This window comes from Hyperoodon ampullatus (genome assembly GCF_949752795.1).
Source record: "Hyperoodon ampullatus genome assembly, chromosome: 2".
In the NCBI taxonomy this organism is placed as follows: domain Eukaryota; kingdom Metazoa; phylum Chordata; class Mammalia; order Artiodactyla; family Ziphiidae; genus Hyperoodon; species Hyperoodon ampullatus.
The window spans coordinates 79,459,413-79,487,145 of record NC_136915.1 but is presented as its reverse complement, the minus strand read 5'-3'; the positions used below and the strand labels follow the sequence as shown (position 1 = coordinate 79,487,145).

Here is a 27,733-nt window from a genome sequence, read left to right as displayed (position 1 = left end):
GTTGAGGGTACCTCTGGTGTAGCTCGTTTGCAGGGTGCCCTTGTGAATTTTCCTAGGTAGTTTCCTCGATTGGCTCAGGCACCAGAGCGAATGTCCGAAACTGAATAGGAAAATAAGAAAACGCAAAGCACGTGGCGTACAGGAGCTCACCTTTTTTGGCCTTTCTCCCGACCCGTAGCCGCGCCCTATTATGACGGCATGGGCGACTCGTCTATAAAAGCCAGTCTCGCAGCGTTTCGTCGCCACAGTCTCTTCCTGTTTGCTGTGTGTTTGTTGTCCCTGGTGCCTGGAATTGCCGTGGCCGTGAAGATGGCGTCTACCAGCCGGTTAGTACGTCCAGCCGAGATTGGGCAGCTGAGGGGCGGGCGGCGAGTGCGGGGGCTTGCAAGGTGGCCGCCGGCACTTCCGCGTCGGACAAAACGCCGCGGAGGTGCGGGGAGAGGCGGCAGGACCGGCTGGCCGCCCCGGACAAAGGCACTCCCGGACGCGGGGCTGATAGGGGTGTCGCAGGGGGTACCGAACCGCCGGCATTTCTCCGCCAGCGTCCTAGGTCGTTTTCTCACCTAGGCACCGCCGTGTGAGGGCTCATGTGTCCCCAGCCCCTGGCCTCGCGTCTTTTGCGGATATTTCACCAGTCCTTTTTTTTGTTGTTGTTGTTAATTTTTTCTACGCTTGGTTTTCCATCTGTGGCTCAACCAGCCCGAGGGTCCGTGAATCCTCCTCTCTAAAGGGAAAGGGTTAATTTTAGGCCCCTATTGATCTGACAAGCCAGAAAGTTTGGGACGTCAGCATTGGTAAGGCTGAGGGAAACTGATTGCCATCCCCGAGGCCTTTTGAAGTGGAAGCTAGGGCATTTCTGAAGAGTTGATAAATTCTTTTCTAAGAGCTTTCTTTACAGATGTCGTCTGCATACTGTTGAAGAAAAGCTTGCCTGCAGAAAATTACGTATGCTGGGAAGTCACTCTTCAATATTATATTTTAAAAATGTGATGTGCCCATATCTACAGGAAGTGCATACAGTGCCATTAGAGACAGCCTTTAATCCTGTGACATGAAAAATGTTTGCAGACCCTAATTATATCTCTCATGACCACTATGAGGTATATAGTAGGATTTTTGCGTAAGTGTAAACTGAGTCATGCCAATGTTGACTTATCCAAGGTTAGTGTTAGAACAAAGTGTAGAGTCTCATATCTATTTCCTGTTGTCACACTTGGCCTCTAGTTAACTCATGTATTAAAAGTATCAAATTAACTTCTGTAGCTTCTGGAAGGCAAGATAGCTCTGGCATAATTTTTCTGAGCTTGTTATCATCTCTGGAATTGAATTCGCGATGAAAGCCATTATCACAAAATAGTAAGCTGGAGAAATCCAGGCCCTTTCTGGTAAACTACCAAGGCTTACTGCTTTATGTTACTGTATTTTTAAAAGGTTGGGGGAGGAGGCAGCCTTAGCTAAAACTACTTGGACACAGCTTTTAAAGCCAGGGACACTTGTTCACTTGTTACTGAATTAGTAAACACTTGTTTGCTAATTGTGTGTTTGAATGCTCAGTCATTCTAACTGGGTGTGGCTCTGTCAGGTAAGGCTTCCTTGTAGGTAAATGGAGAAATAGCTTCCCAAACCACTTATCTGTGACTTGTATTCTCTCATGGCAGTGGATCTGAAAGGTAAAAGTGGTCATATTTGGGCTCAGCTTTTGTATATAATAGAACAGGAAATGGTATTTGTAAGAAATGTTGTAATAGTTAAATATAGTAAATTCACTTGATAGATTCCTTACCGAAAGAATACATTTCCTTTGTGTGCCTTTATTCTCGTCACTAAAAAAATCTTTGAAATATTTCTTTGAAGTAAATTTTTTCTAGGCATGTCCAGCTCTTAAATGTATGTCATTGCTGTCCATCTGTTGAGTTTTTCTACCAGTGAGAACAAAGGTAAATGTTAGTATTTCTGTCGTTAGCTTTTTCCCCCTGAGGAAGATGTACAGTTACTAGGCTATGAAACTGCTTGGTGTTTTCACAGAGAAAAACACAAATGTTGTGACTTAAAATCTAAACTCCACCACTTATTAGTTCTGTGATTTTAGGAAAATCGTTCTCTGAGCATAATCTTTAAAATGGAGGTAATGCTTAATTTGCAGAGTTGCTAATGAAGATTAATAATATAATATGTAGCCGCCTGAGTTATTTTAATCTCAGTGGTGGTGGTTTACTCCATTCCTTCCCTCTTGTTTCTCTCCCTTACTTCCCCACCACCCCACTCTTGTGCTTCCTCTTTTTTATTACCCTTGTGGGTAATTTCATTAAAAGTTGACTGCTCCAGCACAGTTTCATTTTATTTTGGATAGGTAACACATGCAAATCATACAAAAGCAAGAAGAAAAGTGAAAAGCAGTTTCCTTCTTTCCCTAGCTCCTAGCCATCTACTTCTCCAAAGCAGTCATTGTAACCAGTTTCTTGGTGTTTTCATAGTGATTCTGTGGTTTAACAAACATATGCATATAGTCCTAACCTGTCTTCTTCCAAAAAGTAGTCTAATATAAACACTGTGTGCTACCTTGCTTTTTTACCTTTTTTTGTGAAGTTAGCACACACATTTTAAGTGTACAGTTCAATTACAAAGTGAGCACATACACATAGCTACCACCCAGGTCTAGAAATCAAATACCACTAGCACCCTGGAAGCCTCCTTTATGCCCTCAATCATTATCCCTTCCCAAACGTAACCACATCCTGACTTCTAACACCATAGGTTTGTTTTGCCTGATTTAAACTTTATCTATAAATGTATATGTATTCCTCTGTGTGTGGTTTCTTTTATCAGCATTTTGAGATTTGTTCATGTTACTGCATATAACTGTAGTTCATACTTTTTTCAGTTTTCTGTAAAATCCCTACCTTACTCTTTGAGATGTTTCCATATCATTTTTATATACGTATACACGCACACAATAGTATGTCTACTTTTTAATAGTATGAAATATATCAGTCCTTGGTATGCTGTGTGCCACATGGCTGCCCATTTTATGCATTTGTAATTACTGTTACTTTACCAACATTTTCCTTTATTTTTACATAGTTTTCTTTAATAATTTATACTAATTTCTTAATGCTTTGTCATAATTTATTAAAATATTTTTCTAGTAGAAATTTATGGAATAAACGTGAATATAAAGCAAACCTCCATTCCCTATTTCCGCAATGAAAAGATCCAAGATGTGTTCTGGTTAACCTGAATATATAAATTTTGGGAATATGGATTACTTTATCAGTTTTTCTGTGGGTATCACCTATGTTGAAAGTTAACATTCTGAACTGTTTGCTACTTTGAGAAACTTTATCCAAAACCACAGATACCTATTTACATACTTTAAGAATGCTTGATCTTGTCTTTTATGTGTATATTTGTGATGGTCATAACATAACCTTGTTCTGTATTACTTCAGGTAAACTTTTAAAAAGGGCTTATTTTCCGTGATACCAGACATTTGTGATTGTAAGGCCACACCCACAGAAATAATTACTAAATCTATATTAAATATCTTTGATGCTTTTTAGAACTGATTCTGTTAGGTCATTTAAGTCTGATGTGTCTTCCCCAGACTGCCTTATTTTCAAAATAAATTAATCGAACAAATTGTTAATATCACAGATAGATTAAAAAGATTTTGAAACAATTTCTTGAGGGCTCACAAACTTAGTTCTGGACTAAATGAAATCATCAGGTCCTAGCCACCTCTACCACCCTCGTTTGTATACCTTTTAGGTTCAGTGTACAATTCTAAGTGTATTACTAAGGTAATGCAGCAAGTAGAAAACAAAGACTTGAAATTTATTCTCTGACCATAGGAATAAGTGGCAAGGGTCACAAACCCAGATGGTTATGTGTAAATGTTGCACGTTATTATGGTAGCTAGTTATTTCTATGTTAATCAAGGTTTATAAACATTTTAGTAGCCTACATGTTAAAAGAAAAAAACACTTGTTTTCCATTTAAGTTTTTAAAGCCTTCCATTCTGCAAACCAATAACTGTTCTTACAAAAAACAATTCCAGTCGTATCTGTTACTACTAGCTAGGATTTAAAGTAACCTAACCTAGGATTTTTACTTTGAGAATTTAGCTTAAATGTATTATAAATGTAAACGTATTATAAATTTATTGGAAAAATGTTCAAAATCCTCCTCTTTTTCCCCCCAAAAGATTAGTACTTTGTTGCATGTTGGTTAGGAGGATATTAAAAAAAATTTTTTTTCATTTAGTTTGGATGCCCTTCCAAGAGTCACATGTCCAAACCATCCAGATGCGATCTTAGTGGAGGACTACAGAGCTGGTGATATGATCTGTCCTGAATGTGGCCTGGTTGTAGGTGAGCAGTTACTATGGTTTTAACTGAAATCACTATTTGGGGCATTTTGTTTTTGTGTATTTTCCAAACTCTCTTTTAATGAATACATTCTGACTTTTTTCCCCCTACAGGTAATTCATATTTACTGTAAAACAAAAAGAATTAGAAAAAAGGAAATAAGTAAGAGTGAAATCAGAGACACCATATTTTATTGTCTGTACAAACGCATATATTTCATAATGTGGGGTAGGAGGGAACATCTAAAATTGAGATAGCTGATCCAGAAGAAAAGGCCCCTTAGTCCTTTGTCTCCTGTGTCCTTAGTCTTAAACATTTGCACTCTTGTGCATATGAAATAATGAATAAATGTAATCTAACTTTCGTGACTTTGGTATATTTAAACATGATTTATTTCAGAGTAATAAAGGTAGGTAAGCATGATTTATTTTGGATTAATAAAGATATATCTTTATAAATGTACTGAGTCTCATCCAAAGCCTTTTAGTCATCAAAAATGATTTAATTTTCATTTGCTCATACAGAATGATTTATTTATGAATTTCTAGTGTGAAATTGTTAGTGTCAAAATAATACTTCTTAAAATATCAGTTTTATTTCTACTTTCTCACTAATCTAGATATGTAGCATAACTTTAGGATAGAGATAGTCTGTTCAAAAAATTTTCTTACGGTGGGGTTGCCACCAGCACCTGAGAAAAGGAGTACTACTTCGAAATTTGAAATACTCAAGATTGAAACTGCTAGTAGGATTGTGGGAAGTATAACAGAAACATGGGGGTTGATATACTGTGGAAGTGTCTTGCTTGGAGGACATCTGTAATATTCATGCAAATAGGCTGCTTGCCTCAGACCTCCAGTGGGAGTTTTAAATCACACAGAGTTGTTAATAGGAATCGGAACCCATTTGCAATTATATTCTGCTCAGTAAGCAGTATTAACAGTTAATATACTTATATGCTAGGCACTGTTCTAAGTGACTTACATATTCACTCAGTTTATCCTTGGAGACACTTGCGAGGTGTCTTCATTTTAGAGGTGCAGAAACTGAAGTTTAAGTAGTCTGGCAGTCTAGCTCCACTGCCTGCATGGGAGCCAAATTTCTATCCTGCCGTTGTCTTTTGTAATAAAATGAGTTCAATCTGAGATTGGCAAACTGTAACCTATCACCTGTTGTTATATGGTGTGTGTGCTGAGAATGACTTTTTTTTTTGAGAATGACTTTTATGTTTTTTAATTGTGAAAAAAATCAGAATAATTTTGGGGACACATGAAAATATTATCAAATTCAAACTTCAGTACACATAAATAAAGTTTTATTGGAACATAGCCACACTCATTTGTTTATATATTGTCTGTGGCTGCTTTCCTGTTACAATAGCGGAATTTAGTGGTTGCAACAGAAACCATATGTGGTGCTCTCATCACATCATACTGCTGCTCAGTGCACTACAAATCCCAGTGAAGCAGTTATAAACCCACAGCATTTATGAGTGCCACGCATATCTCCATACTGAAACATTTTATTTATTTAGTTACCATTGCATACCCATCATGTCAAAATGAGAAAAAAAGCTGAACTCTGAATGTCATGCTTTTAAGGCACAGTGGAGCATAGGTTATTTGTTACTGAATTAGATGGCAAAGCATTGTGTTCATTATGCAGTGATACTATAGATGTGCCAGAAGAATACAACAGATGTTGACATTACCAGACTAAGCACTTATCACAATACTACTAACTCAGGAAAACAATGGTCAGAAAATTTAGAAAATGTGTAGTGGAATATCTCATCACAGCAGAATTTCTTCACAAAAATAAAAGAATAAAAATAAGTCAGTTTGGCCTCTTGACCTGCAAAGCTTAAAATATTTACTTTGGCCCTTTAAAGAAAAGGTTTGCTGACCCCTAAGTTAAATGAGAGCGTTCTGTTTCTTCCAAAGTATTAGGATTGAACTGGTAATGTGTAAGAGTGAGACAGAGACAGAAGACTGAAGATAATTTCAGATTCTTGGCTCTCCTAACTTCTATAGCCACTTAAAAAGAAGTAGTGCAAAAATATTGCATTATATTTCCAGTCTTTCCATCAGCTTCACTTCCACTTTGACTAGCAAGATAGTTGGGTAAATAAAATTAAGCAACTGGAGAAGGAAGATATAATTCTCAAGGCTTACCTGCTTTTTTGTGCTTGGAATCCTTAATTTTTAGTTGCATTTTTCTGTTATATCAAACCAAGGGAAGTTAATTTTCCTTTAGTTTTGCTTTATTATTAGTCTTGAACAGCATCAAAACTACTATTTTTCATTCTAACTAAACCTACTAGGCTAAATTTTAAGACCTGAAAACTTAAAAATATAATCTGATTAAACTTCTCTATATATAGAAATTCCTGTTTATGATACTGGTTTTTTTGATGTAAAATATAACAAACACTTGCTTTAAAATACACAGTAGCCTTATTCACAGATATTGTGGTTAAATGTGTAATATGATGTCCTGCAAGTGAAGAATCTATTCCATGACTAGACAAGGGGAGGCAGGCAGGAGTCTGCTAAAAAAGTTCTGTTTTACTAAGGATATCATCAATCAAATTATGTTGAGAATAGTTTAATTGATCATGACATTCCATGGGTCCAAATTTTAAAAATAACATATACATATGTACATATACACACAAATGTATATCATTGTCATATATCAATAATAAATTTAGATTTGCATCATCTTGCTGGTTTAAAGGCATATGCTTTGTTGCCAGCTCAATTCAACCTTTATCTCTAATACTATGGAAATAGGGAAGAAATTAAGCTGGACAAATATTCTGCAGTCCATTGAGGGCATAAAATTTGTGGCTTTTTTCATGTTTGAGGTATGTTCATAGAGATTTATATCTAGACAACATCATCATGTGTTTCCTAATAATCTTGGTGTACATAGTTTGATTGTACTTGCCATGAAATTTTATATTGTCTGAAAGTTTTTAGATTATAACATACTTATTGAGTAAGCATTTTGAATAGCTTTCTGTTTAAATAATCACCAGACAACCTTAGAAACAAACTCTTTTAGAATTGTTTTTGGACCACTCTGTACTTACTTAATATTTAATATGTTCTTGAAACTTAGGGCAGCGTGTTGTCACTAACTCCCCTTAATTTTAAACCCAAGACTAGATACTGCTCAACTGTTACCTTCAGAGCCATATATTATCCCTCTCAACTGAGTTATCAAGTAGGAGAGCCCATTACTATTATCTTTTTAAATGAAATTCATAATACAAAAAATATGTTTTATATAATATACCTTTTCTCTAGTCTCTAATAACACCTTTCTCACTGTCCTTCAAACCTTCATTGGTAGACTCCTTGAGGCCCACCACTCAGTCTTAAAACCAGTGCCACGTGTTTTAGGACTTTCTTAAAGCAACATCGTACTTCCAGGAACCAATTTCTGTTTCAGTAACATGACAGATCACCTCAAAATTTAGTGGCTTATAACAACCATTTCATTTTGCTCATAATTTTGTTGGTCATTAATTTGGGAAGGATCCATCTGGGCCATTGTTTTGGCACTGGCTAGACCTGGAGGATCCACTTCCATAACAGCATCTTCATCTGCATTTTGATGCCTTTTTGTTCCTTGACCTCCCCACAGAGATTTGTTATCATCTAAATCTTCTCCATAGTTGTGTTAGAGTAGTCATATTTTATACATGGTGGTTGGTTTCTACGAGAAATATCCCAGAGAGAACGGAAGCTGGACTCAAGTAGTTAAGGGCTATGCCTTGGAACAGGGTCACTTCTGCATTCTATTAGTCAAAGCAGCCCTAGGACCCACCTAGATTGGAAGGGGAGGAGAAATAGCCCCACCTCAATGTGAGGGTGACAAGTCATGTTGCAGAAGAACATGTGGATGGGAGATATTATTGCTGCCATCTTCGGAAAATACAATTTGTTACATGTTTGATGTCCTGTTTAATTTTTCCCCAGTATTTAAATGGTTGTGTAGTATTTAGTCTCTCAGGTAATTTAGGTTGTTTCCAATTTTTTGTAGCTGTTTGTAGTACTACTTATAACATGTAATAGTTTAATTGACTTTCCTCTTGTATTTGAATTATAAGATTGTTATTTTAGACGTATGAAGTATTATGATTTGTCATTGGCTGTCTCATCAGTGACCCTTAAGATATTGGTAGTGATCTCTAAAATAGGGCCAATTTTTAAAGCAAAGCTTTGTCATTTCTACCATGTTGGCTGTAACAGCACTGTGTGTGTGTTTTTTCCCCCAAATCCTATGTGATTATGACACTTTAAAAGTTGAGCACTAGGTGGCAGTATAATCATATTTAGATTATCACTTTGTTCGTAAGTTTGACCTTGTATATCGTTTGGGCATGATTTATAGGCTGCAAAGTGTAAGGTTAGTAAGCTGTCGTAACAGCTATTAAAACATGAAATTGGTTATCAAGATTTTATAAATTAGGATTTCACAATGAGGTGCTGTTTAGAACTAGTGGTATCATTTCTACTTAAAGCCACTTTTTGTGTAGCATTTAAAATGGAATTTTTCCATTGTTCTTAAAAGTGATATAAGGAAAATGCCAGAAAATAGTTTAGATAAATTTGAAAGAGAAAAATGAGTCGATTTGACCTTCCCCTCCTAAATTCATTCTGGATATTGTTTATACCAGTGAATCTGAGACATGAACGTGAATTAAGAATCAGCTGAGAAATGTTTTAAAAGATTCCAGGCCCCACCTCCAGAAACCCTAGCTCAGGTCATACATTGGTAACATGTTAAGAAACACAGATCTATCCTGTAAACTTCATAATTTGGCACATTCTTTGAGATCTCTGTACTGTTAGGCTTCTCATCTTTGCTTTCATATTTCCCGTGTCTCCAGACCTAGACTGCAAATTCCTATAAGACAGATATCTATGTGTGTCCATAGTTCCTAGGGTAACTAGGAGTCAATGGCCCTGGAGTGTAGACTTGGCTCTACTACTTAATAAGTTATGTAACTAAGGTTAAGTTACATAATTTCTCCAAGCTTAACTTTCTTTATGTGTAAAATAAGTACACCCTCCCCCCAAAAGGACATGTACCATACATCTCAGATTTGTTAGGAATTGTTAAGAATAAAATGAGATAATGTATAAAATACATAGTATAATTTTAAAATGAGATTTCAACGATACATATTTTAGGGATATAAGTACTCCTTTTTTCTTAACCTTGTAGAAAAAAAGGGTGATTCCAAATCTGAGATGCCATTCTTCCTAGCAAGTCAGTTGCAAAATGTGTTTGAGTGATTGTTATGGGTCTGGCATATTTAACACTGCAATTGTATTTTAAATATTATCGGATTACCATCTTTAAATTTGCATTAGCAGTGTTTCCTAAAGGAAAATATTCAGCTTTAGTTTACTATAGCCAAGTTATATTTTAAAATTAAGGAATATTTGTATTCATTTTCAAATTCTTGCTTTGTCATCTCTTGTAAGCCCTCAGACACAGCCTTTTTACCTAATTCAGAAATTTTTAATTTAGATGCTACTTTCTCTTAAGCATCAGAGAACCACTAATTTTACTTGGGTAACACAACCACTCTGAGGTAATTTTTTGATTTTACAGAAAGGGAAACTGAGGCTTGGAGTGTTTGGGTAATTAGCTCAAGATTCTACACCTAGTAAGTGATACAGCCACTTAGATCCAGATTTGTTGGACTTGAAAAGCCTTTGGTCTTGGTACTACATGTTTCCATTAAACACTGTGCTGGTCAAGGAGAGTGATAGAAAGATGAGATGCTATAAGCAAGCTCTGGACCAATTCTTTGTCTACTGTGTGGAAGGGAGGAAGGTAAATTAAAACAACAAAGAGTGGTAAAAGTTCTATTACAGATCTTCCAAGTTTGGTGAGAACACGTAGGAAGCAAGTGGTGATTTCCTAGGGAAATTACTGTTGAATTTACATTGAAAACATGATCATTAAGAATGAGTAAGGGTTTATGGAGGGAAAGTCATTCCAGGTAGAGGGGAAAAAAAACATGTGCCATAAGATGGAGGCCTGAAAGTATCAATATTAGTATGTGAAGGACTAAATGTATTGTGACTAAGTTAAGATGCATCTTCTACCAGAGCCACAGCTCCTTAGCTTAGATGCTGCTGCTGCTGCTGCTGCTTGCTGCAGACCTGCCCGTATTTCAGGAAAAGCAAGGTCTGTTCACATATTCAAGGATGGAACTTATAGTGTATTTTCCTTTACAGACTGTTTTCCTAATGGTAATTACACTGTTGACTTGTACAGGTTTTTGTTTTGTTTTGTTTTTTTGTTTTTTAATGGTCTAAACATGGATAAAATAGGCTTTTATGGGCTGGTCTGGGAAATTAACCATGATATGGTTTGTTTCTAGTGGGTAATTCATTTTGGGTTGGTACCCAGTTTACATTGTGGGAACATAAACTGATTTAGAGACTGACTATATTATTAATAGTATTTCTTTATAAAATATCTCTTGATCAAAGTTCCCTTCAAAATTATCTTTAATGCACGATTTCTGATAAGAATGTATAGTAACCCTAGACTAAAAATCAGGATTCTTTGAAATGTGAGAAGGAATGGTAGGAAGGGTTAGGTGACTGAGGAAGGTGTGTAAACTAATGATGCATTTCATTTTCAGCATTAGATTTAACAAATACAGTGTGTTGGCTTAAACAGTTTTCCAGAGCACCTTGATTTTTTTTAATTAAAAAATTCAGTGCTTTGGATTTACCCATCTTGAATAATAATACATTTTGATTATTGAAGTTTTTGACTTAGCACATTTTGAAAACTTTTGTAGTTTTAAACTAAATGGTTTTAGATAAATCTAGCCTATGAAAACAAGTAGCTTGGGGAATATTGTTCTAAGACTTTTACTTCTGAATTCTCTACCAAAGGTGGTATGCCAAAATGCTTACAAGATGGCAGAAAGACTTGAAATTCTGGGCAGTTCCTCTTAATAGTCCCTTTTTAAAAATTTATTGGGACTTCCCTGGTGGCATAGTGGATAAGACTCCGCGCTCCCAATGCAGGGGGCCTGGGTTCGATCCCTGGTCAGGGAACTAGATCCCACATGCATGTCACAACTAAGAGTTCAAATGCCACAACTAAGGAGCCTGCCTGCTGCAACTAAGACCCCACGCAACCAAATAAATAAATACTTAAAAAAAATTTTCTTTATAAATTTACAATAAGAAACAGAAAACAAAAATATCCTGAGTCTAGGTCAGGTTGGAAAGTCAGACTATCTTCAGTATTGGCTTCCTGGCTGCTTTTGATATGTTGCAGTTTTCCCCTTTGTTAAAATTGCTACCTTAAGCCATTATGATTTTAATATTGTACTACAGAATATGTTTGGTTGTATTTACCATTTATAGCTTGCCTGGTAAGAAGGTTAAATGTCTGTTTAATTTGGCTTTGTGTACTGTTTCCTTTATACTATCAAGCAAAGTACCTTGTTTCTACTGGACATCCTTTCTTATCTCTCTCCCCTGCTACGACATTATTTGTAGCAGAAGATGCTGGTTGTTTCCCAGTATCTGTTACCCAACTCTTTCTTTAATAATAAGAATCCACTGGGCCTGTGGCTGCTCAGCTAGACTGTATTTATTTCCCAGCTTCCCTTTCAGTTGGTTATGGCCACCTGACTAAGTTCTAAGAGTTCACTGTAAAGTAGAAGAGATTTGTGCAATTCTAGATCCTGCCCTAAGGGATGTGCTCCCCCTTTTTCTCCTTCCCACTGGCTAGAATGCAGCCATGATGGAGGGAACTACTAGCAGCCATCATACACTACAAAATGCAAGTCATGATGAAGATGGCTTATCAAAAAAGATAGGAGGGCTTCCCTGGTGGCACAGTAGTTGAGAGTCCGCCTGCCGATGCAGGGGACACGGGTTCGTGCCCTGGTCCGGGAAGATCCCACATGCCGCGGAGCGGCTGGGCCCGTGAGCCATGGCCGCTGAGCCTGCACGTCTGGAGCCTGTGCTCCGCAACGGGAGAGGCCACAACAGTGAGAGGCCCACGTACCGCAAAAAAAAAAAAGAAAAGAAAAGATAGGAGCAGCCTGGGAGTCACACTAATCCAAAACTATTAACTATGGTAACCTGAGAAAGTTCTATCTCGTTGAAGTTACATTGTTTTTGCTCTGATTACAGACCTACCTGTATCCTTCCTAATACATTTTTGGAATCATATTGGGAGTTTATTTTTGTTTGGATTCTCTATTGTCTGCCAGGGATTTGTGAGTACCCAGAGAGGCTGGGAGTACTTACGGTGGTGGATTGGAAGGTTTTCCAACATCACTGCCACCACTGGACTTGGATTGATAATTCTTTATTACAGGATGAATAAGCATAAACATCAACCTGAGGCTTATGAATACAAACTACAGTAAAGAGGAACAGTGGTCCTATGGACTTAACAGAAAATTCTGCTTGTGATACAGTTTACTAGAAAAAAGTTATAGAAAATAACTGCTTTTTTGTGATCAGTGAAATAAAGCTTCCTTAATGTTTCTATTAAAAGTGGTTAGAAATAAAGAAGATAGCACAAGGAGACAAACACAGTAAAACTGTTTACATAGCAATGAGCTGACTTAACATTCTAGAAAATTGAATCAGTAAAGCAGAAAACAAACCTGAGAATATAAAGAGTGAATTTTGGAAAGTGGTAAAGACAAGATAGCCACTATGGTACTACTTGAAGATCCAGCTGAATATGATAAAATATTAAAGGTGCAATAGAAGAAAACTTTACATTCCTCACAGAAGACCCTTAGGGTTGCAGATCAAGATTCCCACGCACCACTGGGGAATGTATCCTTTTAACATTTAAAAAGTTTTATTAATAAAAATTTGCAAGCAACCAACCAGTAAAAACATTACTTTGAAGGGACCTAAAATTTTATTGATGGAATACAATGAAGTTAAGTCTGATTCCTGTTTGTCTTGTGACACAGAAAGGAGGTCATAGAACAATCTTTTTAAAATAAATTTATACAGAAATCCACAAAAATACAAAGCTGAGTTTTATTTGCTAATTGTCATGTGGGACAGTACTGATGAGTATTCCCTGATATTTCTGGTTCTTCTCTTTTGGGCCACATGGTACAATTGTATTTCCCCACTCCCTTTGAAGTTAAACATCACCCCTTGACTGGCTTTGGCCAATGGCATGTGAGTAGAAATGTTACTATTAGAAACCTATTTCCCTAGCATGGTGACTGGCATGTCTCAAGTGGTAGGAATTCCATCATCTTGAATAAGGACTGCATAGAAAGCAGTCCTGGCCTTTCTATTCATAATCCTTGGCCAGCTTTTTTCTCTCCCTAATCCAACTTGTCTTTTTTGAGGCAGTACAAAGCAAGCACTAAAAGAAACTCATGCTAAGTTACTTTTGGGCCAAAAGGGAAATGTTATGAAATGAAGCATGTTGGCTAACTAATACTTTATCTTTAGAGTTCTAGAGAGACTTAAAAGATGTGAGTTAGTAAAGATAAAGTATTCTCTTTTTTTTTTAAATTAATTAATTTTTCGTTGTGTTGGGCTTTTGTTGCTGTGCATGGGCTTTCTCTAGTTGCGGCGATCAGGGGCTACTCTTCGTTGTGGTGCACGGACTTCTCGTTACGGTGGCTTCTCTTGTTGCAGAGCACGCGCTCTAGGCGCCTGGGCTTCAATAGTTGTGGCACTTGGCTCAGTAACTGTGGCTTGTGGGCTCTACAGTGCAGGCTCAGTAGTTGTGGCACACGGGCTTAGTTGCTCCGGATCAGGGCTTGAACGCGTGTCCCCTGCATTGGCAGGTAGATTCTTAACCACTGTGCCACCAGGGAAGTCCCTATTCAGATCAATTTTTTTAAATTAATAGACTATAAAAGTGGTTGAATATAAGCATGTAAAGGTGGTTGAATTAAAACCACTGGTTAAAAGTGGTTGAATATAAGCATATAAAATACTATAGCAATTACTAGTTAGAAAATGAGATTCTTAACAAAAAAGGTCTAAATGTGACATACGTGTAATCTGAAAGAAGACCTTGAGAAAGAGTATATTCCCTTGTCCCAGAAGATTGATAAAAATTGTTCTGTCACTCCCCCCAAAGTGTATAGGTTTGATACAGTTTAATTCAACTTCAGCAGTATTTTGGTGGGGGTGAATTTTAATTTTTAGTTTATTAAGGTATAATTGCAGACAATAAAATTCAAAGATCCCAAATGTATGGTTTAAATTTTGGCATTGCATATACTGGTGTAACCAACACACTAATCAAGATGTTTAGGGACTTCCTGGCAGTCCAGTGATTAAGACTCTGGGCTTCCACTGCAGGGGGCATGGGTTCTATCCCTGGTCAGGGAACTAAGATCCTGCAAGCCTCACGATGCAGCCAAAAAAAACCAAACAGACAAACAAAACATGTTTAGACCATTTCCCTCATCTCAGAAGTTTCCTTATGCCTTTTTCTAGTCAGTCACCTCTACCCCCCGCCACCTCCAACCCAACCCAGCAATCACTGTACTGATTTCTATCCTCAGAAATTGTTTTGCCTGTTTTTTTTTTTTTTTTTTTTTTTTTTTTTGCGGTACGCGGGCCTCTCACTGTTGTGGCCTCTCCCGTTGCGGAGCACAGGCTCCGGACGCGCAGGCTCAGCGGCCATGGCTCACGGGCCCAGCCGCTCCGCGGCATATGGAATCCTCCCGGACCAGGGCACAAACCCGTATCCCCTGCATCGGCAGGCGGACTCTCAACCACTGCGCCACCAGGGAGGCCCTGTTTTGCCTGTTTTTGAACTTCCTACAAATAGAACCATATAGTATGGTTGGTTTTTCTTGTGTGTGTGTGACTGACTTTTTTTTTTTACTCAAAATAGTGTTTTTGAAATGCACTTGTTACTGCATTATTAGTAGTTTACTTGCTGAGTTTTCCATTGTTTACATTTTCCCATTGATGGACATTTGGGTTGTTTCCAGTTTTTAGCTAATATGAATAATGCTGCTGTGCACATTCTTGTATGAGACTTTTTAAAAATTTATTTTATTTCATTTTATTTATTTATTGTTTTTGGCTGTGTTGGGTCTTCGTTGTGCGTGGGGGCTTCTCATTGTGGTGGCTTCTCTTGTTGTGGAGCGTGGGCTCTAGGCACGTGGGCTTCAGTAGTTGTGGCTCGTGGGCTCTAGAGCACAGGCTCAGTAGTTGTGGCTCACGGGCTGTAGAGTGCAGGCTCAGTAGTTGTGGTGCACTGGCTTAGTTGATCCACGGCATGTGGGATCTTCCCGGACCAGGGATCGAACCCGTGTCCCCTGCATTGGCAGGCGGATTCTTAACCACTGCGCCACCAGGGAAGCCCTGTATGAGACTTTCTAAAAGATATTTATTATTTATTTATTTTATTTGGCTGTGTCAGGTCTTGGTTGCGGCGTGCGGGCTCTTTGTTGTGGCGCGTGGGCTTCTCGTTATGGTGCTCCAGCTCCAGAGTGCACGGGCTCTCTAGTTGTGGTGCTGAGGCTCAATAGTTGAGGTTCACGGGCTTAGTTGCCCAACCAGGGATTGAACCCACGCCCCCTGCATTGGAAGGCGGATTCTTAACCCCTGGACCAGCAGGGAAGTCCCATATTCTTGTGTGAGATTTTTGTAGGCAAATACTTAGGAGTGGAATTGCCAGATCATAAGGTGGGTAGGTGCCAAAGTAGTTGAACAGTTTTAAACGGGTGTGAATGATTTTGGCAATTATTCTCAATTTCTTCTTGAAAAAATAAAGAGATGAAACTCATTGTTGTAGAATATAGTATAATATCTTAGTTAATACTCTTTAGACACCACTGATACGTGGATTGAGAACTGTGTATGTGTGTAATACCTAAATGTACATATTGACTCTGTTTACCTTTTTGGATGGGGAACTTGATCAGAGTGTTAGATGTTAGAGATCATACTCTATAGATGGAGGGAGGAGTAGTGCTATTATGTACATACAGTCGTGCTATGATTTTGGCTATTAAAAATCTTTATATATAGACTTTCTATCTGGTGTTAATTTTACAAAAATCAGTGTGTGGTTAAGAAAGGAATTGGTGAAAGTTGGCATGTTTCTCTGTTCTAGAACGTGAAAGGCTGTGTGAGGTTGTGTGTTATGTGCACATGCTCTAATTGGCAGGCAGCTTCTTGTCAAAGGTTGATTATGCCCAAACAGTATGGCTGCCTTGTACACTTACTCCTTGAAAAATTCTGTAATGCAGTTTCCTTCCAGAGCAACTTTTAAAAATGCTACCATTTAGAGGTTTTCCAAGAAAATCCTTTATGTATTCTTTTTTTCTGAATGATCTGCCCTATTTCTTGTTACTCATGCACTTAATCTGGTGGTCTAGTTGTAGTTTCATGATGTGCTATTTGAGTTATTTTGGAAATTTTATTTTTTACAAATGCTGTGTTTTGAGCAGTAACGTATAAAAAGAGGGAATAGCTCTTAGCACAAACCACAGATTGTTGAATGAGTCATGTAGATCATTCCCACGTATGTGGAAAAATTACATCACTACCCAGTTCTGGGCTTTCTATTTATACTATCCTAGGCCAGCTTTTTTAAAAAAATTTTTTCTCCCTAATCCAGCTTGTCTTTTTTGAGGCAGTACAAAGCAAGCACTAAAAGAAGCTCATGCTAAGTTACTTTTGGGCCAAAAGGAAATGCTGTGAAATGAAGCATGTTGGCTAACTAATACTTTAGAGTCCCAGAGAGACTTAAAAGATGTGAGTTAGTAAAGATAAAGTATTCTCTTTTTTTAAATTAATTAATTAAAATAATTTTTTAACATCTTTATTGGCATATAATTTCTTTGCAATGGTGTCTTAGTTTCTGCTTGGCTGCGTTGGGTTTTGTTGCTGCGTGTGGGCTTTCTCTAGTTGCAGCGAGCTGGGGGCTGTTCTTCCTTGTGGTGCACGGGATTCTCATTGCGGTTGCTTCTCTTTGTTGTGTAGCATGGGTTCTAGGCACGCGAGCTTCGGTAGTTGTGGTTTAGTGGTCTCTAGAGCGCAGGCTCAGTAGTTGTGGCGCACAGGCTTAGTTGCTCCGCGGCATGTGAGATCTCCCCAGACCAGGGCTCAAACCTGTGTCCCCTGCTTTGGCAGGAGGATTGTTAACCACTGCACCACCAGGGATGTCCCTAAAATATTCTCTTAATACAGCCATTGTGTTAATTAAGATATTAAAAGTTAATGATGACATTTGATTTTTTTAACTTAAATTTATTAAGTAACTCTAGATTTGAAGGCCACAGTAGTTTTTTGTTTTGTGTACGTTTGTGTTTTCATTTCACTGAGTAGGAAAGTTAGATTCACTTTTCTCTCTTTGAAAACATGAAGCATGGAGACACTGTGGTATCACTTTGATCAGTGGATGCTATTAAAGGGGCTAAACTTTGTCTAAAAATCTTGTTTTGGGGGACTTCCCTGGTGGTCCAGTGGTTAAGACTCTGGACGCCTAATGCAGGGGGCCCAGGTTCGATCCCTGGTCGGGGAACTAGATCCCGCATGCCGAAACTAAGATCCCGCATGCCACAACTAAGACACGACACAGCCAAATAAATAAATAATAAAAATAAATATTTTCCAAAAATAAAAATCTTGTTTTGGTGTTTCAATAGAAATTTAGTGAAAAGAGCTTGTAGTGGAATAGGCACAATATGATATAATTTTAATCTTACAAAAAAACATATATATACACACGAATGAAAAGACAGAAAGAATATATGCCAGAATATTTACAGTGGCTGTCTTTGGGTGTTGGTAATGCAGATAATTTTGTTTTGCTTATATAACTATTTTTTGTAAGCAGCTATTCTTCTGTAAAAAGGAAGAAAAGTCAGTCTCTTTAGAGTGGTCTCTTGGAGACATGGGCCTTGCTTATTAGTATTATAGTAAAGTTCAGTGCACAGTTACAGATTTTATGTTTCTTTCAGGTAAGTTTTAAAAATCATTATTAATTTATGTAATTAGAATTGCTTCCCAAGTTTAGTGATGTTTGCTTTTATGAGGAGGAAGCAGAGAAATCCATCATGACCATCCTATCAATTTAACTTTTTCTCCTTATTTTGGGCCACCTGCCCAATCTCTGATCCACAGAAGTTGCCTAAACTGATCTCCCTGCTTCTGCTTTCCTTGGTCATTCTTATTGCATAAGGTATGGCAAATGGGGATCCTATCTCTATCCCAGTTCCCTAGTGACAGGGACACACGATAGTCCAAGTGAGATCTGGTTATTCCCAAGTGATCTGAGCATTCAGAGAAAAACAGATTTTCCCAAAACCATCAAGAGTGAATGATTCTGTTGTGTATCTACCTGTTTTCTTAAATATAACACTAAGATCAGATCACTGTACTCTATTTATAAGCATTTTAGTTAATGTACCATATATAAAAACGTTTAGAAGATTTACCACAATCTACATGTAGTTCCTTCCTTCTGTTCTCTCCCTGCCTCCTTTGCTGTCCTATTGATCCTACTGATCAAATACTGCAGCAAAGCACTCTGATATTGATACTGTAAAAGTCTCATATGGAGATTAATATTTTACAGCTGGTGCTCTTCTTATTCAGAATGAATGTCAAAATGTCAGAATGTTATCTTATTATTTTTATAGCAATAAATAGCTAATATCAAGCAACTTACTTTGAACTGGTTTTTAAGCACTTCATGTGTACTGAACCTGTATTAGCTTATTTAATGTTTAAATCTTTAAAATGACGTTATTGGGGAAATTTAAAGCTGAGGAAGTGAAGGCACAGAAATGAGGAAATTTGTCCAAAGCTAAGCAGCAGGAGTCCACACTGTTAACCATTATATTAATTGACTGTCAATACCAGACTTCTTTTTTTTAATTCCTTCCTTATTTATTTTTTATTTTTTTGTTGGAGTATAGTTGCTTTACACTGCTGTGTCAGTTTCTGCTGTACAGCAAAGTGAATCAGCCATGTGTATACATATATGCCCTCTTTTTTGGATTTCCTTCCCATTTAGGTCATCACCGAGTAGATTTCCCTGTGCTATATAGTAGGTTCTCATCATTTATCTATTTTATACATAGTAGTGTATATAAATCAATCCCAGTCTCCCAATTCACCCGCCCCCCTTGGTATCCCTACTTTTGTTCTCTACGAATACCAGACTTCTTTTAGCTACTGAGGTAACTTAACTTCTGCCATTCCTTTCTCCTTTCTGTTTGTTGTGTATAGGCACAGATGAAAATGATCTGGTTCCTGCTTTCAGTTTTATCACAGCTGGTGGAAAAGCTCATGTTTTATGAATGCAGTATAGAACAGATTTTGGAATCCCATTCGCGTTTCAGTTTTAGCTGTGTGATCTTTGGCAAATTAGTTTTTTTTCATCTTTTTTTTTTTGGCAAATTAGTTTTATTTCTAGTGTAGCAATAAAAGTGGTACCTACCTTTTATAAAGCTTTCAGGATTGAAAGAGAACATTTACAAAGGGCACAATCACTAGCATATGCATGTGTTCATGTTAACTCTTGTCTGTGGTTGGAGGTGTTACCAGCCATTGAGTATTCCCCCCAAAGCAGTAATCTATACCAGATCTACCCATGTCTGGCTTCTTGCTTACTGATTTCTAGGCTTAAAGTTTATTCTGTATGAATTATTTGGCCCAAAATATTTTTTCATCAAATAGTTACTAAAACATACCCTTAGGCTTAGTTCTTTGCAGAGCATTGCCCATGAAAACTTTGTAATTTTTTAAATGTTCAACTATGTGTATTAATACCATTGTGAGTAGTGTTTTCTGTTTTTTTCCATGCCTGTTGCACATTTTGGTTCTTCATGGTTATATTACTTTATCTTTGCATCAATATGAATAGCTTTATTTTGCTATTTGTCCTTATTTTGACTAATTCTTTGTTCCAGGAGTTAGAATATGATTAATCATAGCATAATGTTTAAAGAGGGTTATTATTGGACTGGCACAATAGGAATGCTTTAGGACAAATGCCTGAAACAAGATACTTAAGCTGAAACCTGATGTTTGTGTTGAGATTTTCTGGGAATAATAGGGCCGAGTTGGGCATTAAGCAGCATTAAATAAATCCCATCTTGACAAAACAATTTAGACTTGCACTTATATTCTCAGGTGACCGGGTTATCGATGTAGGATCTGAGTGGAGAACTTTCAGCAATGATAAAGCAACAAAAGATCCATCTCGAGTTGGAGATTCTCAGAATCCTCTTCTGAGTGATGGAGATTTGTCTACTATGATTGGCAAGGTAATAAATCCATTTGGCAGGAAGGTGCAGACTGACTAAAGACCTGTTTGGGAACTTTGCAAAAGTATCAGTCACTGCCCCAGTGAGTAATCTTGATCTGAGAATAAGATTTGCCAGTACTACTATTGTGAATGATGGTTGCCTTATGCATTTCTTCCATCTTAAATGGGAGACCAATAGATTGAAGTTACAGACCCTTTGTATCTCAGGCCCTTGTTTTCATGAAGCAGTTTTGCACAAAAAATTGAGTGTAGTATGTTCTTTGAGTTCATATTGACATGTTCCTTGAATATTAGGAATGTTTTCTCTTTTCCCTCGATACCACCTAAGATAAATTGGATCTCGGTATAGACTACTTTCTAATATTGGTGAATTTATGACTTGCCTAAGCTTTACTTTCCTCATCAGTAAAGTGGGAATACTACTACTTTATAGAGATATTGAGGGTTACATGGGAATGTATGTAAAGTATCTATAACACATGTAGTGTATAGAATGTGTTCAATAAATGGTACCTGCTGCTATTATATAAAGCAGGAGCATAATCTTCCTGGCAGCCTGGCTGTTTTTTGCTCTGTTATCTGAATTGGAAGTAGTAGTGGCATTATTCCAAAGGACTCATCAAGGAAGTGTATGCTATTTTAGGACTGAATCTGTACTACTGCATAGTCTATTTTTAAGAAAGTATTCAAAAGTAGGTCATTATTTTTTCATGGTCTATAAATTACATATTAAGTTTGAAAAATGGTGTAGGCTAATTTAAAAAGTTTATAATATTCAGAAATATTTTAAAGTAGGAGGTTTCTGTGTTTGCTTTAGCTTTACAGGCTGGGAAAAAGTATACTAAGGACAATTTTAAATGTTTAAGATTGCAACTAATTAATGCTGTGACTTTTTTAATGTTTAATTTTTTTCAATAGGAAATACATGATTCAAAAACAAAAATGTAAGAAAACCACAGTGGTTTTTCCTCACCCTTGACCCCTAAACTCTGTTTCTGTTGCAGCCCCCTTCCCTGTCAGAACAGGTAACCACTAATATTAGGTTCTCCTGTTTCTTTTGAAAGTTGTTTATGCCTATATGGCAAAGAAATTTTTTAAGATGGTACATTTGTCATATGTTAAATTTCTGAATGTATTTGGGGATATTTCTGGACTTTTCATCCTTTCTCTAACCTTGTCTAGTTAGTCCAATGCCACGCCACACTGTTCTGATATCTGGCTTTATTGCCCTTTTTCAGCATTTTCCTCACTTGTCTTTTCCATTTAAAGTTAGGATAACTTTGTTTAGTTGAAAAAAACAAAACTTGGGTATTATTTTCACTGAGTTTTGTTAGATTTGCAAATTGCCTTAGGGAAAATTGACTTCTTAAGGAAAAAATCTTGTTATCCAGAAATATAGTATGCATTTCCATTTCCTTAGGTCATATGTGTCCTTCAGTGGATGTTTTAAAGTTTTCTTCATCAGGGTCTTGCATGTTGCTTAAGTTGATCCCGAGATATTTTATCTTTTTTGTTGCTGTTGTAATTGCAGCTTTTTCTTTTATTGTCTTCTAACTGGTTGATTACACATATGTAGGCTATTGATTTCTATTTGTTAATTTTGAACTTGCCCCTCTAATGAATTCTCTTATTATTTATAGCAGTTTGAGTGATTTTCTTGAGTATTCTAGGTAAATACAAAGGTAGTATCTGCAAATAGTTTATCGCTTCTGTCTCAAATTTGTACTTCTAATCTTTCTCTTGCTGAATTTTAATATAATTATACTAATGTAATTAATATAATTATTATATAATAACATTACATAATTAAAATTACATCATATTGGTTAGTTTTTCTAGTACAGTGTTAGAAAATGGTAGTGGTAGGAGGTGTTTTTGTCTTCTGACTGAAGTGGAATGCTGCTAATGTTTCTTCATTAATCATTGTGCTGGCTTTGGACTTGGGAGTTTTGTTTGCTTAACTTTTTTAAGCACCTTCGGAGATAATCATGTGACTTTTCTCCTAGGTCTATTAATATGATGGTTTATATTATTAGATTTTCTAATAATATGTTTACATTTAAAGTATTTGCTAGAAAACCTCTTTAAAACCATCTTAACCTGGTACTTTTTCTTTTGAGGAATAAAGAGGTTGCTCAGGGTAGATTTCTTGGGTAATACGGAGTCAGATTGTATAAGTTAAGTTTTCTTAGAAATTGTTCATTCAGGTTTTCAAAGTTTTTTGCATAAAGTTATAAAACTTTGTTTTATAGGGTACAGGAGCTGCAAGTTTTGATGAATTTGGTAATTCTAAGTACCAGAATAGGAGAACCATGAGTAGTTCTGATCGGGCAATGATGAATGCATTCAAAGAAATCACTACCATGGCAGACAGAATCAACCTCCCTCGAAATATAGTTGTAAGTTCTTGTCTTTAAGCCATGCTGGCTTTGACTTAGCATAATTTAGTGAAAACGTGAAATTTTGCTATTGTGGCTAATTAAATGGCCTAGAATTAAACTTAGTTTCTCTGCTTTGAAGGATCGAACAAATAATCTGTTCAAGCAAGTGTATGAACAGAAGAGCCTGAAGGGAAGGGCTAATGATGCCATAGCTTCTGCTTGTCTCTATATTGCCTGCAGACAGGAAGGAGTTCCTAGGACATTTAAAGGTAAGTTTTTAGTTGCTTAGATATAAATGTTATCTATTTCATATTAAAGTGACAAACCAAAGTCAAGCAGCTTTGACAGTAAGTAGATAAGTCACGTCTTCCTGGTTACATACAGTAATCCACCTAAGTATCTTTCTAAACACCGCCTTATTTTATTCCTTGACAAAAATTCTGTGATCATACTGATCATGTTCTTTTCAGGCTATTTCCCATGTAAAGTCATGTTAGTCCATGTAAGCCCTCTGTTCTTTGCTAGTAGGATCTTCTGACTGTACCTTGTGCGCTTTGAGGCCTGGCCTCAGAAGCCTTTGTAGTAAGTCTGTACACTGGATGCACAGAAAAGTTTCCGCTCCCAGCACAGGTCTCTACAGGTGAGGGAGTCAAGCCTTAGAAAGCATGAATGAAACTTTTTCTCTTGAGTTAGACAGTCTGTATTTTCACACTTCGGTTGGAGGCTTTGCTAGAACCAGTGTTTTTCATCTAATTTGTAGTTTACCCATGAAAACATTACAGCTTATTCACAGTGTTGCTGTGATACTTACACATTTTGGCTTAAGACTATAATTACCCTTCATCCATGAATATTTTTTACGTTTTCTTGTGTCAGAGTGAAGAGGCAGTGACCATTATCATTACCATCTTTTGGGTTAATACAGCTAAAACTAAGGCTTTTGTTAAATTTATTCTGAAAGTGGTAGTTGAATTTTTAGAATAATAGGGTCAAATATTTGATCTCATTTTTCTATAGCCTGTAATCTCAGGGATTGCATGTACATATGACATTGTGTTACTTGAGAAGCCTTTAGTTTGAGTATTTTCTTTCATATTCTTGACATACTCCTTACAACAGATTAATACATAAATATCAAAGGAGTTTTTGATTGGTTGAAGAAACTTACTTGCATGAATTGAAACTTAAGAGAAGTTAATATTTTGAAATATTAAGACCTACATTTAACTTTTTAAAAACTTCTTTTAAGTGTAATAAACATTTAAATTAACTGAGAAATTTTAAATTAGCTCTATGAGAAGTATCACTGAGAGGATTAGAGATTGATCTTTAAGGCATGATTGAATTTTGCAATTAGAATATATTACTTTTATAATCAGAAATGATAGATTTTACAATGAACTACATGGCCTATGTGGATTTATTTATTTATTTATTTTTCTTTTTAGAAATATGTGCCGTATCACGAATTTCTAAGAAAGAAATCGGCCGATGTTTTAAACTTATTTTGAAGGCTTTAGAAACCAGTGTGGATCTGATTACAACTGGGGACTTCATGTCCAGGTTTTGTTCCAACCTTTGTCTTCCTAAACAAGTACAGATGGCAGCTACACATATAGCCCGTAAAGCTGTGGAGTTGGACTTGGTTCCTGGAAGGAGTCCAATATCTGTGGCAGCCGCCGCCATTTACATGGCCTCACAGGCATCAGCTGAGAAAAGGACCCAAAAAGGTAGGATTGTTCATCAGGAAGGGTAGTGATGAAATTAATGAAGGCTGTAGTATGTGACTGTATTTCCATTTTCAGTACGAAGCAGGTACAGGCCTACCTGGTTCTGTTGCACTTTGCAGATACTGCATTTTTTTTTTTTTACAAATGGAAGGTTTATGGCAATTCTGAATTGTCAGATGATGGTTAGCATTTTTTTAGTATTTTTTAATTGAGGTATATGCATTGTCTTTTTAGACATAATTCTTCTGCACATTTAATAGACTACAGTATAGTGTAAATATAAATTTTATAAATGTACTGGGAATCCCAAAAATTCCTGTGATTTGCTTTACTGCAGTATTGGCTTTATTTCAGTGGTCTGGAACTGAACCTGCAATATCTCTGAGGGATGCCACTAAATATCCAGAGCCCATGTTTAAGAGGTAGTTCCTTAGCATCAAAACTTAAGAAAATACAGCATTTTAAGTGTCTCATAAATAAAAATATTTGGAAGCATAACCCTGTGTACAGACTTAACTTTTTTTCCATTTGAATTAAGTAATTAATTTTAGTTTGTACATTTTTCATTTTTAGAAGCTTTTATTTGTTCCCCCTAAATTCTGGTTATTTTGAATAGTCTCTGTTTTTCCCCTCAAAACTTAACTTTTTAAATCTTGAGAGGAGGTGGCCATGCTTTGTTTCTCATTGGCTGGCATGGTACCCTACAGAGAGGCACACTATAAATATGTGTTGACCATCAAGTTTTAACTTACTGTGCAACCTGTTCTCTTTCTTCTTTTGTATGCTATTCACAGTTTCTTCATGAAAATGCTAACATAAGTAGTTCAACTTTCTGCAGCTGTTTTTGAATTTACTGTTGTAGAACTTTCAAGCAGAAGTATTAAGTGAATTTCTTTACAAGCATGCATTCATTAATTAGTTCCATGATCCTCAAAAAGATTTATAAAGAAAAAGGAGCAGTCAATTCTAAATTTAAAAGTGAGGTAGTGAAATTACTTGCTGCCCAGCAGCCAGTTGACATTCACATAGTTGACATTGATTGGTATTTATGTCTAGAAAAATATAATGCAACATAAGATAAGGAAATTTAAAATTAGCTAATTGTGCACTGATGGCAGCATCCACACTGAAAAGCTGTAAAATCTCACCGATTTGAACTGGCTCTGAAAAGATGGTAAAATGAGTTTGTATTAAAGGGTGTGTTTAAAAATCTATTTTGATTAAGTATAACTAACCAAATAATTGTCAAGTGGCAGTCCTTTGGGACTTGGTTTAAAAAATGGAAGGAAAATATGACACTGACTTTGAATGGTAAAAGTGGATCCTTGGATTCTGTAAAAGACTGTAGAAATAACTCGTGTGAGCTCAATATATATGTTCAAGTATGTGTTTATAATAGTGAAAAACATCTATATCATGCTATAATATACAGCTGTTTGACCTCAGATATGTTAAGTAGAAAAAAGAGGCTGTAGAAAAATAACTTAACCCTGGTGGTCCAGTGGTTAAGACTCCACACTCCCAATGTAGGGGGCCTGGGTTCGATCCCTAGTCAGGGAACTAGATCATCATACATGTCGCAACTAAAGATCCTGCACGCGGCGACGAAGATCCCACGTGCTGTAACTAAGATCCAGAGCAGCCAAATAAATAAATATTTTTTTAGAAAAGAAAAATACCAACATGATCCCATTTTGGTTTTAACCTAACAAGAACCTCTTAATAGAGGTTTAGCTAGGGGAGACGTTGCAGGGGAACTTTTAAACACAGAACTAATAAAGTGAATTTCTTTACAGGAATGTATTCATGGATTACTTCTGTGATCCTCAAAAAAATTTATTGTGAAGAAGTCAGTTCTAAATACAATGAGCAATATAATAGCTATCACACATAGTGCTATGCCTTGAGCATTGTTTAAATGTTTTCTGTATAGTAAACCTTTTAAACTAATTCGACAATGCTTTGCGAAAAGTACTAATACCATTATTATTGTTGTTACTGTAGCCCTGCTTTCTACTTATTAGTTTTTGAAAATATTTTTGTTTTCTTTTTCACTTAGACGTTTTATAGTACCATGTCCCACAAATGCAGGTAGTAGAAGGGGAGGTAGGATGGAAGTTAAACTTAATATTTTGATTTTTGTCTTTTAGAAATTGGAGATATTGCTGGTGTTGCTGATGTTACAATCAGACAGTCCTACAGGCTAATCTATCCTCGGGCCCCAGATCTGTTTCCTACAGACTTCAAATTTGATACCCCTGTGGACAAACTACCACAGCTATAAATTGAGGCAGCTAATGTGAAACTCCTATGAACACTGAACTTTTGCCTGTTGTACATAGCCTATACAAAGTGCTGGATTGAGCCTTTAATAAGGAAAAACGAAAGACATGGTACGCATTCCAGGGCTAAATAAATATTAATTGCTTGGCATTCATATGTATATACTAGTGAAACATATTTAATGATTTAAATTTCTTATTTGCTTTCTTTTGTAGCAATCTAGGAAACTGTATTTTGGAAGATATTTGAAATTATGTAATTCTTGAATAAAACATTTTTCAAAACTAAAGTTTTTGTTACAGTTATATTACATGTAATTTATAATTTATATAATTTATAATTACAAATGCATATTGCAGCTAATAAAGCTGATAGAGGTCCTTGTTTTCCATTATTTTTTCATATATATTTAATTTTCTTATTTTAATAAAGTTATGGAAATAACAGGCTTTTGAGGAACCACTGTTGAACATATTTAGTTTTCAGTTTAAAAGGAGGTATGTGTGTGATTTCTTAATATATGTATATTAAAAACCAAGAAGTGATGAACAGGGCCTTGAAAGGCACTGGCTTTAGAGATATAAGAATGTTTTTTCTCAGTGAGCTTATTGAGAAGATGATGCTAGTAAATAATTAGACATTTCAATTTCCAGATGTTTACATTTCACTGTAT

The 27,733-nt window shown here is 36.4% G+C and overlaps 1 protein-coding gene across 1 annotated transcript; it reads left to right on the top strand.

Moving 5' to 3' along the window:
- Window positions 1-1,333: 1,333 nt before the first annotated feature.
- On the top strand, window positions 1,334-27,349 carry GTF2B (general transcription factor IIB; the record flags this gene model as incomplete). Its single annotated transcript, XM_079721258.1, has 7 exons — window positions 1,334-1,356; window positions 4,264-4,370; window positions 20,531-20,664; window positions 22,919-23,065; window positions 23,187-23,316; window positions 24,496-24,777; window positions 26,928-27,349. 7 exons carry the CDS (start codon window positions 1,334-1,336, stop codon window positions 27,059-27,061), a joined length of 957 nt encoding a protein of 318 aa, XP_079577384.1. The 3' UTR covers window positions 27,062-27,349.
- Window positions 27,350-27,733: the final 384 nt, after the last annotated feature.